This window comes from Ascaphus truei, chromosome 3 (genome assembly GCF_040206685.1).
Source record: "Ascaphus truei isolate aAscTru1 chromosome 3, aAscTru1.hap1, whole genome shotgun sequence".
NCBI classification, from domain to species: Eukaryota; Metazoa; Chordata; class Amphibia; order Anura; family Ascaphidae; genus Ascaphus; species Ascaphus truei.
In genome coordinates this window covers 327,858,389-327,871,621 of record NC_134485.1, presented here as the reverse complement: position 1 = coordinate 327,871,621, position 13,233 = coordinate 327,858,389, and the positions used below count along the sequence as shown (strand labels likewise).

Sequence of the window (13,233 nt, the reverse complement as noted above, 5' to 3'; positions counted from 1 at the left end):
CAAGGAATGAATTGGGATAACATTTTTGCAGGGAAAATGTGGTAGATAAATGGGCAGTCTTTAAAACACTGTTGGAAAAGCACATTTATTAGTGTATACCCCATGGTAATAAATATAATAGAAACAAGTCTAAACCAATTTGGCTAAATAAACAGGTCGGGGAGGAAATGGAAAAGAGACGGGCGTTTAGGCCTTGCCCCCGCTGCATGCTGCAGCGGACGCTGCGCTCACCAGAGCCCTCCCCGCAACGGCGCCGGGCCCGCTGCGAGGGGGGGCCGCAGCGCTCGCGCGAGAGCTACTCCTGCTCTCAATAGAATTGAGAGCAGGAACTCGCGTCGAGCGGCTAGGCACGCCCCCCGGCGGTTCAGCCAATGAGGGCGAACCTGCCGGGTGACGTCATGGCCGCGCCCCCGTCACTCCTCCGGCACGCCCCCCCCCCCCCCCCCCCCGGTCTCTGCTCCTGCAGTGAGCTGCAGACCGGGGAATCGCCGGAACGCGCAGCCGAAAGCGCGGGCGCGCATTAGAGCGCCGTGACCGGGGCCTTAGCCTTAGATTCTTAGACTGCGCTTATAGTGCCGGCGACAGTGATGTGACGTCACGCTGCGGTCGCTGGAAAAAACAAATTGACTTAATTTCCAGCGATAGCAACCAAGCTGTCGCGTCGCTTCTACTAGAAGCGCACGCGACGGCGGCAATACATTTGTTTTGTCGCGTCTCCGGCACATAAGCGCAGCCTTAAAGTCAGAAGGGACAGAGGCATTGTATCAGAATTATAAGGAATGTAACAAAAGATGCAAAAGGGCAATCAAATTAGCAAAAATGGATAATGTAAAAGGATTGCAATAGAAAGCAAGAACAATCCTAAAAGTTCTTTACGTACCTTAATAACAAAAACATTAGAAAAGAAAATATAGGACCCTTTCAGTAAATTATTGGAGATGAGGAAAAAGCAGAGATATTAAACAAATACTTTACTTCTGTTTACCAGGCAAGAATAGTGCCATAGGAGGAAGCCCCAACCTATAAATGAACAAACATTTGGTTAACTGAGGAAGAAGTGCATAGGCGGCTTGATAAAATTAAAGTAAATAAAGCAGCTGGCCCCGATGGTATACATCCAAGAGTTCTTAAGGAGTTAAGTTCAGTTATGACCAAAACATTTAAATTTAATATTCAAGGACAGCATTTGCACAGGGTTGTCGTAAAGCAGACTTGCCTATATTTAAAAAGGGAGCTACATAACAACTGGGGAGTTACAGACCTGTAAGCCTGCCTTCAATAGTGGAGAAGATACTTGAAGGTTTAATACGGGATAATATTCAGGAATACCTAATGGAAAACAATTATTTATAATAGTCTGCATGGATTTATGAAGGATAGGTTATGCCAAACAAACCGTATTAGTATCTTTTGAAGAGGTAAGTCGGAATTTAGACCTGGGTAATGTATGTATGTATGTATGTCTTTATTTGTATAGCGCCATAAAATGTACATAGCGCTTCACAGTAGTAATACATGTCATATAAATAACAAATATAAATAACACATCATGGGAATAAGTGCTTCAGACATACTGTAAAAGTAATATTTCGGAAGAGGAGTCCCTGCTCCGAGAAGCTTACAATCTAATTGGTAGGTAGGGAGAACGTACAGAGACAGTAGGAGGGAATACTAGTAAGTGCGTCTGCAGGAGGCCAAGCTTTGTGTCATGTATGTAATGTAGTTGATGTGGTCTATTTAGATTTTGCACTGGCGTTTGATATGGTTCCTCTACAAAATAAAGCAAATTGGACTCGGACAAAATGTTGCATTGAGAACTGGTTGAAGGACAGACAAGAGTTGTTATAAATGAAACCTTTTCAGGTTGGGCTAAAGTCATGAGTGGAGTACCTCAGGGATTGGTACTGGGACCCCTGCTTTTTAACTTGTTTATTAATGACCTTGAGGTTGGCATAGAGAGCAAAGTCTCCATCTTTGCTGATGACACAAAATTGTGTAAGGTAGGATAATCAGAGCATGGTGTAATTTCTCTCCAGAAGGACTTAGATAAACTGGAAACTTGGGCAAGTAAATAGAAGATGAAGTTTACTACAGATAAATGTAAGGTTATGCATTTGGGATACAAGAATAAACAGGTGACTTGTAAATTAAATGGGGAAAAATTAGGAGAATCCTTGATGAATAAAGATTTAGGAGTGCTTGTAGACAGCACGCTTAGCAATAGTCCCCAAAGTCATGCAGTAGCTGCAAAGCAAACACGATCTTATCTTGCATTAAACTGGGAATGGCTTGAAGGGAAGTAAACATAACTATGCCCCTTTATAAAACATTAGTAAGACCACACCTTGAATATGGAGTACAATTTTGGGCACCACTTTAAGACATTATGGAACTAGGAAATGTGCAGAGAAGAGCCACCAAATAAATTAAGGGGAAAATCTCATTTATGAAGAGATGCTAGTTAGATTAGATTTGTTTACATTAGAAAAGATGCTTGCAAGATGGGATATGATAACTATATAAAAAATATATTTGGGGACAATACGAGGAGCTTTCAAGGGAACTATTCATCCCAAGGGCAGTGCAAACGACACAGGGTTATACCTTTAAGGTTGGTGGAAAGGAGATTTCACCAGCAACAAAGGAAAGGGTTCTTTACAGTAAGGGCAGTTACAATGTGGAATTCATTACCCATGGAGGCTGTGATGACAGATGCAATAGATATCTTCAAAAAAAGGTTGGACATATTTTTAGAAAGGAAGGGTGTCACTGGAGACCAGGACTAATACCAGGGATCAACTCGCCAGACAGAAACACAAGAGTTTATAAAATTAATTTATTGGAAAGAAGAATCACACAACTATACAGATAAACAGATAACACACCTACTCGCAACTGGAGAAACTGGGGTATCTATAGTCCTAGGTGCAGGGACCTCCCTATCCTAGAGAGAGTTTCCCTGATCTTTCCCCACAGGAGGTCTGGACTGGACTTTAGTCCTGGCACCAGCACTGGAATCCTCTCTGGTACAGAAACTTGAGCTGCAGCCCAGTCCAAGCTAACAGCTCCTGCAATTCCTTTAGTGACTTCAGCCTAACTAGGGGTCTCCCCCTCACCACCTTCTTATAAACTAACCCAGGGGTGCGCAAAGTTTCCTTTATGCCCCCCCTCTGTCTCCCCCCTCTGGCTTGCGCACTCCTCCCCTGCACGGCTCCAGCGTCAAATTACTTTGCTGGGTCATGTGCGGATGTCACAGCACCCCGCGGCGTCATTTGCCGCCGGGTTGCCATGGAGGCATGTTGCTGGAAGGCAAGGTAAGGTAAGTAAAAAGTTAGAGGCCTTGTGCGATCCCCGGCATTTATTATAAATGCCTTCGGGGAAGCGCCTCCCGGGTTCAGGGTGGACGCTACGGCCACAAGCTTCCGTGCGCACCTCCGCCACGTGCTCCTGCAGCTCAGCGATCTGAGACTAAGCTGCAGGAGTTGGGTCGCGGTGTTTGGGGGCGTGGCAAACGTGTCACACTGCTCACGTGACGTGACTGTACCCTGAAATATAATTTTGGGTTATAGCGGTAAAATGTAGCAGCATCAACGCTGTACTTTGTCGCTGGTGGCGTTTTCAGTTTGAAAACTCCCACCGAACAACCCGAAATTGTGACGGACGTGCGCACGTTGCGTAGCATCCACCCTGAATTCAGCCTAACAGCCGGGCCCCACTTTGTGCACCCCTATACTAACACGCAACATTCAAGGGCCAGGTGCTGTTTGTGCCCAGACCCTGATTGGTGGTTTAAACAGCAACATTAGAAAGAGCAACATGACAAACTGTTGCAGGGAAAGGTTGCAGACAGCTTTTGCAACATTTCTCCTGCAACCAAAATTAACCCCTGGTCCCTGAGGTGCTGAACCAGGCAACATAATACAGCTTAACCCCGTTATAGCGCGGTCCTCGGGGGCCACCGTATTTTTTTTATTTTTGTGGTGGTACCGTGTCCGCCAGAGGGGGAAAGCTGAGAACTCTCCCAGCGTTCCCAGGCCCGGTGGGGCAGCGGCAACAGCACGCAGCACTTACCCGGTATCTTGCAGCTCTTCTCCCTGTCTCTGCTTCCGTCTTGCGAGAGCAAGCTCCCTTAAAGAGACTGTGTGTGCGCGTGCAGTGTGTGTGCAAAAAAAAAAACTTACCATTTTTTTTAATTCAGAGTCCACGCTCAAACCGCGTTATAAGCGGATCGCGCTATAACGGGGTTGAGCTGTATATAGCTATACATACACATAACATAATACAGGCATACCCCGCTTTAAGTACACTCACTTTAAGTACACTCGCGAGTAAGTACATATTGCACAATAGGCAAACGGCAGCTCACGCATGCGCCTGTCATCAGATCCTGAACAGCAATACCGGCTCCCAACCTGTACCAAAGCTGTGCGCAAGCAGGGAGACTATAGAGCCTGTTACACATGTGTTATTTACATCAGTTATGCCCGTATATGATGATTGCAGTACAGTACATGCATCGATAAGTGGGAAAAGGGAGTGCTTCACTTTAAGTACATTTTCGCTTTACATACATGCTCCGGTCCCATTACGTACGTTAATGCGGGGTATGCCTGTACAACTGTATTATTGATAGTATGGGGTAATGCAGGGCTTGACTTTTATTAAACGCTGTCATATTTACCCCTACCGTCACAGAGGGTTAACAGGGATATACCAAACAAATTAACATGGGAAGGATGTTGATCCAGGGAGTAATCTGATTGCCATTATAAGGTGTATGGAAGGTATTGATTTTTTCCCCCTATGAGCTATCATTAGATGATATTTCACTGGAATTTGTTTGCCTTCCTCTGGATCAAAATACTGTAAGTTCAAATATAGGATAAAGAATCTGGTGTTTAGACTTGGCATAGGTCGAACTTTTATTTCTTTTCCAACCTCATCTACTATGTAACTACTGTATGTACATAATGACACATCTTGGTCTGTAGACCATTTCTGTCTGGATAGAAGTACTAACGTCTTGTACTTGTTTAACGCACTACGAATCCTGCAGAAGGACTTTCCCAAATGCCCTCCTACTGTTTCTGTACATTCCTCCTACATACCAATTACGTGTATTGAATGTCACCCTGTGAGAGAGTACTTGGCAGGACATGTATAACAGGACATATATATCCATGCAACAGTTTCACCTTCCTTTTTATTTTCCTGGAGCGCATATATATATATTATATATACAGGCATACCTCGCTTTAAGTACACTCACTTTAAGTACACTCGCGAGTAAGTACATATCGCCCAATAGGCAAACGGCAGCTCACGCATGCGCCTGTCATCATGTCCTGAACAGCAATACTGGCTCCCTACCTGTACCGAAGCTGTGCGCAAGCAGGGAGACTATAGAGACTGTTACAAATGCGTTATTTACATTAGTTATGCACGTATATGACGATTGCAGTACAGTACATGCATCGATAAGTGGGGAAAGGTAGTGCTTCACTTTAAGTACATTTTCGCTTTACATACATGCTCCGGTCCCATTGCGTATGTTAATGCGGGGTATGCCTGTATATATATAAATAAATATCTACTATATATATATCTATATATCTACTTATCTACTATATATTTATGAAAGCATTGTATGTATGTATGTATGTATGTATGTATGTATGTATGTTTCCCTGGTGTGTTCCCTGTCCCTAGCGGCAATCTCATTGGTCCCTTGCCCCGCCCGCCCCCACACACCTCTCATTGGCCTCACACACTCACACCACCCCCTTGGCCCGCCCCCCACACCTCTCATTGGCCTCACACACTCACACCACCCCCTTGGCCCGCCCCCACCTCTCATTGGCCTCACACACTCACACCACTGTTTCAAGGCCCCCTTGGCCCACCCCCGCAAACCTCACCACTGCCTCACTCTCCCAGCCCTCACTGAGCTTTGGGAACGCACCTAACTCTCACTGCTCTGGGAGACGACGCTTCACAGCTCTCATCTCTGAACGCACTAAACCCTCACCGGCTGCTACCACCAAAAGGAATCAGGTACAGACTCTCTATATATATATATATATATATATATTGTGTAAGTACCTGAAAACCGCAGGACACAACACAACTCACCTTCAGCCTCATGCGACACACTGCTTCACCGGAAAAATAAAGCCTTCCTGTCGGCACCAAATTTATTCATATACCTTGCAACACAACACTCCAAAAACACTCCGGTGCCTCACAAACCCACCACCCCACACCCCCCACAAACCCCCACCTCCCCCACAAACACCCCCCCCCCCCGACTCACCTTCAGCCTCATGCGACACACTGCTTAACCGTTAAAATAAAGCCTTCATGTCGTAAACCCCGTTATAACGCGGTCGCGGAAAATACAAAATGGCCAGCGCATCTTCACCCCTTCACCCCGCGGGACGTGAGATGGGAGGGGGGATGCCCCTCCGGTCCCGGCTTCCCCCTGTCACCGCGTGACAGCCCGCGGGGCAGGAGATGGGAGGGGGGATGCCCCTCCGGTCTCGGCTTCCCCCTGTCACCGCGTGACAGCCCGCGGGACAGGAGATGGGAGGGGGGATGCCCCTCCGCTCCCGGATCCCCCCTGTCACCGCGTGACAGCCCGCGGGGCAGGAGATGGGAGGGGGGATGCCCCTCCGGTCCCTGCTTCCCCCTGTCACCGCGTGACAGCCCGCGGGGCAGGAGATGGGATGCCCCTCCGGTCCCTGCTTCCCCCTGTCACTGCGTGACAGCCCGCGGGGCAGGAGATGGGAGGGGGGATGCCCCTCCGGTCCCGGCTTCCCCCTGTCACCGCGTGACAGCCTGCGGGACAGGAGATGGGAGGGGGGATGCCCCTCCGGTCCCGGCTTCCCCCTGTCACCGCGTGACAGCCTGCGGGACAGGAGATGGGAGGGGGGATGCCCCTCCGGTCCCGGCTTCCCCCTGTCACCGCGTGACAGCCCGTGGGGCAGGAGATGGGAGGGGGGATGCCCCTCCGGTCCCGGCTCCCCCCTGTCACCGCGTGACAGCCCGTGAGATGGGAGGGGGGATGCCCCTCCGCTCCCGGCTCCCCCCTGTCACCGCGTGACAGGCCGCGGGACGTGAGATGGGAGGGGGGATGCCCCTCCGGTCCCGGCTTCCCCCTGTCACCGCGTGACAGCCTGCGGGACAGGAGATGGGAGGGGGGATGCCCCTCCGGTCCCGGCTTCCCCCTGTCACCGCGTGACAGCCTGCGGGACAGGAGATGGGAGGGGGGATGCCCCTCCGCTCCCGGCTCCCCCCTGTCACCGCGCGACAGGCCGTGGGATGGGAGGGCGGATGCCCCTCCGCTCCCGGCTCCCCCCTGTCACCGCGTGACAGGCCGCGGGACGTGAGATGGGAGGAGGGATGCCCCTCCGGTCCCCGCTTCACCTTCTCCCCACCGTTGTCCCCGCTGCATGCGCAGGAGGGGGGGGGGGAGCGGGTGTTGGTGCTGGTGTGTGTGAGAGTGTGTGTGTCAGTGTGTGTGAGTGTGTGTGTAAGTCTGTGTAAGTGTCTGTGACTGTGTGAAAGTGTTTGTGAGTGTTTGTGAGTGTTTGTGAGTGTTTGTGAGTGTGTGTGTGTGTGTGTGTGTGTGTGTGTGTGAGTGTGTGTGTGTGAGTGTGTGTGAGTGTGTGTGAGTGTGTGAGTGTCATAACATTCACATGACATTAACCGTTTACTATACAACATTTACACATACTTATTCACGGTTCACATCCCGGGCAACGCCGGGTCTCTCAGCTATTATGTATGTGTATATATATATATATATATATATATATATATATATATATATATATATATATATATATATATTGTGAATAAGTGAATATAAGGCGCTAACAACTTAAATATATACAATAGTGATACGTGCAAGTGTAATATAAATTAATATAAGTGCTCAAAAAATAAACCCTGCTCAAACCCTCTGGTAGAACCTGTTTCCAGGGTTCCAAGTAGAAAGATGTATTTCAAACAATCCAGGAGGAGCAAAATATAGGGAAATAAAAAACAGAAAACAGTGCAAATTTAAGTGCAGACGTTGAGACTATGATGAAAATATAATGACAATATCTTGGCTCTGTCGGTCTATCTACTCACAAGATGTAAGTGGTAAGTATGCAGTAGGCAGATTGGGCTGCCACCCCAGGTGGTAGCTGTGTATTGTGGATATCCCTCCAGGCTTATCTCGTCAGGGTAACCATGGTGTACATAAGGGAGGAAACAAAGCTACATAGCGCGATCTGTCTTTCCAAAAACTTTATAAAATGAGTATAAGCATATAAAATGTGCACTTACAATGTGCCAGAATTAAAAATGCATTTATCACAATCACAGTGATTCTAGGGTTTTTTTTCCGATCTCACCGCCTCCTCTCTGGCTCTGGATGTCAGCCGTCTGCAGCCTGGAACACTCAGCTCCGTTTCTCCTCCGGTGCGTGTGACGTCACTGCTCAGTGGAATGTACAGCTACGGATCCCTCACTAGACCAAAACACCACTCTACGCGTTTCGCCCAGCTCAGCAAGCTGTCAATGGCTTTGTCAGCTGCTGAGCTGGGCGAAACGCGTAGAGTGGTGTTTTGGTCTAGTGAGGGATCCGTAGCTGTACCTTCCACTGAGCAGTGACGTCACACGCACCGGAGGAGAAACGGAGCTGAGTGTTCCAGGCTGCAGACGGCTGACATCCAGAGCCAGAGAGGAGGCGGTGAGATCGGAAAAAAAACCCTAGAATCACTGTGATTGTGATAAATGCATTTTTAATTCTGGCACATTGTAAGTGCACATTTTATATGCTTATACTCATTTTATAAAGTTTTTGGAAAGACAGATCGTGCTATGTAGCTTTGTTTCCTCCCTTATGTACACCATGGTTACCCTGACGAGATAAGCCTGGAGGGATATCCACAATACACAGCTACCACCTGGGGTGGCAGCCCAATCTGCCTACTGCATACTTACCACTTACATCTTGTGAGTAGATAGACCGACAGAGCCAAGATATTGTCATTATATTTTCATCATAGTCTCAACGTCTGCACTTAAATTTGCACTGTTTTCTGTTTTTTATTTCCCTATATTTTGCTCCTCCTGGATTATATATATATATATACAGTGCTTGACAAATCACCCACAAATCTACTCGCCGAACCAAAAAATCTACTCGCCACCTAGTCCCGCCCCAACCCCGCCTCTAGTCCTGCCCCTAGTCCCGCCCCCAACCCCGCCTCTAATCCCGCCCCCAGCCCCGCATTTAAAAAAAAACATAAATGAAATAAATTGAATAAATTCCTAGTAAGAACATTCGTTTTTGACATAAGTTTATTTATTGTATTACATTATACTACAATTAGTCCTTGGTGTGTGTGTGTGTCTGTATGTGTGTATGTGTGTGTATGTGTGTGTGTGTGTGCGTGCGTGCGTGTAAAAATGTAAAATCAAGAAAAAAAGCCAGATGTGAATGACTAGTTCCCTGCACTCCTTAACCAGTGCCTGGACGTCTCCGCTTCACAATATTTAAAGCAGCAATCCCGCCTGGAATCTTACCTGATCCGCAGTCCATCAATGTCCAGGTACCCTCATTCCCGCAATGTTATACATTGAAGTGGATGTGTTCCCTACCTGTCTTCTGGGTTAGGGAGGGTTCCGATGTCTCCTGTGTGAAGCTTGAGTCAGATCTGGAAGAAAGCAGTATAGGTTATTTCGGTGTAGTATAGGGCAGTTAAGATATACAGGGTAAATAAGATATCCAGATCCAGATTGTGAGACGGAGAGAGAGGGTGAGAGAGACGGAGAGAGAGGGTGAGAGAGACGGAGAGAAAGGGTGAGATGGAGAGAGAGGGTGAGAGAGACGGAGAGAGAGGGCGAGAGAGACGGAGGGAGGGTGAGAGAGACGGAGGGAGGGCGAGAGAGACGGAGGGAGGGCGAGAGAGACAGAGGGAGGGCGAGAGAGAGGGTGAGAGACAGAGAGAGGGTGACTGTGGGGGGATGGGGTGACTGGGTGGGATGATTGGGGGTGTGGGGTGACTGGGTGGGGTGATTGGGGGTGTGGGGTGACTGGGTGGGGTGATTGGGGGTGTGGGGTGACTGGGTGGGGTGATTGGGGGTGTGGGGTGACTGGGTGGGGTGATGGGGGTGTGGGGTGATTGGGGGTGTGAGGTGACTGGGTGTGGTGATTGGGGGTGTGGGGTGACTGGGTGGGGTGATTGGGGGTGTGGGGTGACTGGGTGGGGTGACTGGGTGGGGTGACTGGGTGGGGTGACTGGGTGGGGTGATTGGGGGTGTGGGGTGACTGGGTGGGGTGACTGGGTGGGGTGATGGGGGTGTGGGGTGACTGGGTGGGGTGATTGGGGGTGTGGGGTGACTGGGTGGGGTGATTGGGGGTGTGGGGTGACTGGGTGGGGTGATTGGGGGTGTGGGGTGACTGGGGGGGTGGGGTGATGGGGTGTCTGACTGGGTGGGGATTACTGACTATGACTGACTATGACTGACTGGATGGGGGGGGGGTGACTGACTGGGTGGGGGGGGTGACTGACTGGGTGGGGGGGGGGGTGACTGACTTGACTGACTGGGTGGGAGGGGGGGGTGACTGACTGGGTGGGAGGGGGGGGGTGACTGACTGGGTGGGAGGGGGGGGGTGACTGACTGGGTGGGAGGGGGGGGTGACTGACTGGGTGGGAGGGGGGGGTGACTGACTGGGTGGGTGGGGGGGGTGACTGACTGGGTGGGTGGGGGGGGTACCTCTGGTGTCCTACACATTCTCTCTCTCTCATACACACACACACACACACGCACACGCACACACACTCTCTCTCTCTGTCTCTCTCTCTCTCTCTCATATACCCCTCTCTCTCTCTCCCATACCTCTCTCTCTCTCTCCCATACACACACACACAATGTGACAGAGAAACACCCCGCTACTACCTCCCGCCCTGCGTGGGCAGCAGGAGCACCGGAGGGAGGGGGGAGAGACACCCGAGCCGCGCGGGCAGCGGAGGGAGGGGGGGGGAGAGACACACGAGCCGCCCGGGCACCGGAGGGAGGGGGGGGGAGAGACACATGAGCTGCGCAGGCACCGGAGGGAGGGGGGAGAGACACCCGAGCTGCGCGGGCAGCGGAGGGAGGGGGGGGGAGAGACACACGAGCCGCCCGGGCACCGGAGGGAGGGGGGGGGAGAGACACATGAGCTGCGCAGGCACCGGAGGGAGGGGGGAGAGACACCCGAGCTGCGCGGGCACCGGAGGGAGGGGGGAGTGACACACAAGCCGCGCGGGCACCGGAGGGAGGGGGGGAGTGACACACAAGCCGCGCAGGCACCGGAGGGAGGGGGGGGAGAGCCGCACGAGCCGCGCAGGCACCGGAGGGAGGGGGGAGACACCCGAGCTGCGTGGGCAGCGGAGGGAGGGGGGAGTGACACACAAGCCGCGCGGGCACCGGAGGGAGGGGGGGAGTGACACACAAGCCGCGCGGGCACCGGAAGGAGGGGGGGGAGAGCCGCACAAGCCGCGCTAGCACCGGAGGGAGGGGGGGAGTGACACACAAGCCGCGCGGGCACCGGAGGGAGGGGGGGAGAGCCGCACAAGCCGCGCTAGCACCGGAGGGAGGGGGGGAGAGCCGCACAAGCCGCGCTAGCACCGGAGGGAGGGGGGAGTGACACACAAGCCGCGTGGGCAAGCGGGAGCACCGGAGGGAGGGGGGTGAAGCACCCGACCCACGCGGGCAGCGGGAGCGCCGGAGGAAGGGGGGAGAAACACCAGTACAGTACAGTATATATAAATATTTATTACAGTGCATTAAATTCCCCCCCACCTCAAGCATCTGTCCACATCTTACCCATGCAGAGAAGGAAGGGCGGTTTGAAGTCCTGGCAACTCCAAGCCGCGTCACAGCCAGAGGGATTTTTTTTTTTGCGAGCAGGGGATTTTGTTTTTGCAGAGCAGGAGAAAAGCTACTGGCCACGAGCCAATATCCGATCGCAGCTGGCGAGTTGGCGACCGGGTTTGTCGAGCACTGTATATATATATATATATATATATATACAATACGATACCGTTTGGAAACGAAATCAGCAGGCAGCACTCCAGAATTGAACAAACAAGAAACTAAAAATTGTGTAAGACCTACGCTTCCGCACGCTTGCGGAGGCGTGCGCGAGCCCCTGCTAAAGCTGCTCTCATTGCGGCTGCAGGGGCTCACTGCCGAGCAGCAGCACGGGTCAGCACCTAAGCGCTGACCATGCCCGAGGCCTTAGCCAGATTTGATGTAATTAGAACTCTCTCTCTGTTTCACTATCCAGATCACTAACTTGTGATATTTCTTTCTTACAGCAAGGGGACCCGCATTGTTCTGTGGACCGAGGACCAAGAACTAGAACTTCAGCGCCTTTATGAGGAGTTTGAAGGAACAGATGGTAAGTCGATAAATGTTTTTTTACTAATGTATTGTCACAACATTGTTGCTGCTTTTCAGTGTATGTGTTGCCTTACTGTACTAAGATAGCACACCGAGCCTTGCAGGACAGCAGCTCTTAGGCCCGGGTTATAGAGGGGTGGGGAGTTCCGAGCCGCGCTGACGCTGAGGCTCGCCTGCTGAAATCTGGGCGATTTCATGCCCATACAGGCGAGCCAGCGTCCGCGATCGAAGGCGGGGGGAGACTGAGGGAGGCGGGGCAGTGACGTCGCTGGGCCAATCGCCCGCGACGCACTGACGGCGGCGTGACGTTGACGCAGCTCCGCTCTCATTGGATGTTTTCAGCCGACCGCGCGCTGCAAAACAGCTTGGCGCTCGGCTGAAAACTCCAGCGCCTCCGCACGCCTGCAGGGCGCATGGGCTCAGCGCGGAGCGTCCGCACGGCTCATCGGGGCCTGTCCTTCTATGGACTCGGCCTTATGCTATTTCTTGCAGATTTAGAGGTTGCTCAAATTTTCTGCTTATTTTTTTTTTCTTCTGTATTGCACATAATCTGTCTCTGATGGTGATGTACCGGGTACACGGCTTACCCGGCGCTTTTTCAGCTACCTGAAAATTACCTACTGTAGGTAATTTCAGAGCCCTTACCTGCAGCTGGCGATGAAAGGTGAGGAAGACCGCGGCGACATCTGGGAGCAGCAGCAGACATCCTGGTGGCGGTGGCAGCAGCCGAAGTGATTGCTCAGCCGGCGTGAGCAGCAGGAACACAGCTGATGCATGTGACCGGAGCAG

The 13,233-nt window shown here is 51.4% G+C and overlaps 1 protein-coding gene across 1 annotated transcript in view; it reads left to right on the top strand.

Moving 5' to 3' along the window:
* Nucleotides 1-13,233, top strand: part of TIMELESS (timeless circadian regulator) — a 75,461-nt gene that overhangs the window by 48,484 nt on the left and 13,744 nt on the right. The window contains exon 22 of the mRNA XM_075591401.1: nt 12,360-12,442. Within this exon, the coding sequence (XP_075447516.1) occupies nt 12,360-12,442 (83 nt within the window). The remainder of the gene's footprint in view (nt 1-12,359; nt 12,443-13,233) is intronic.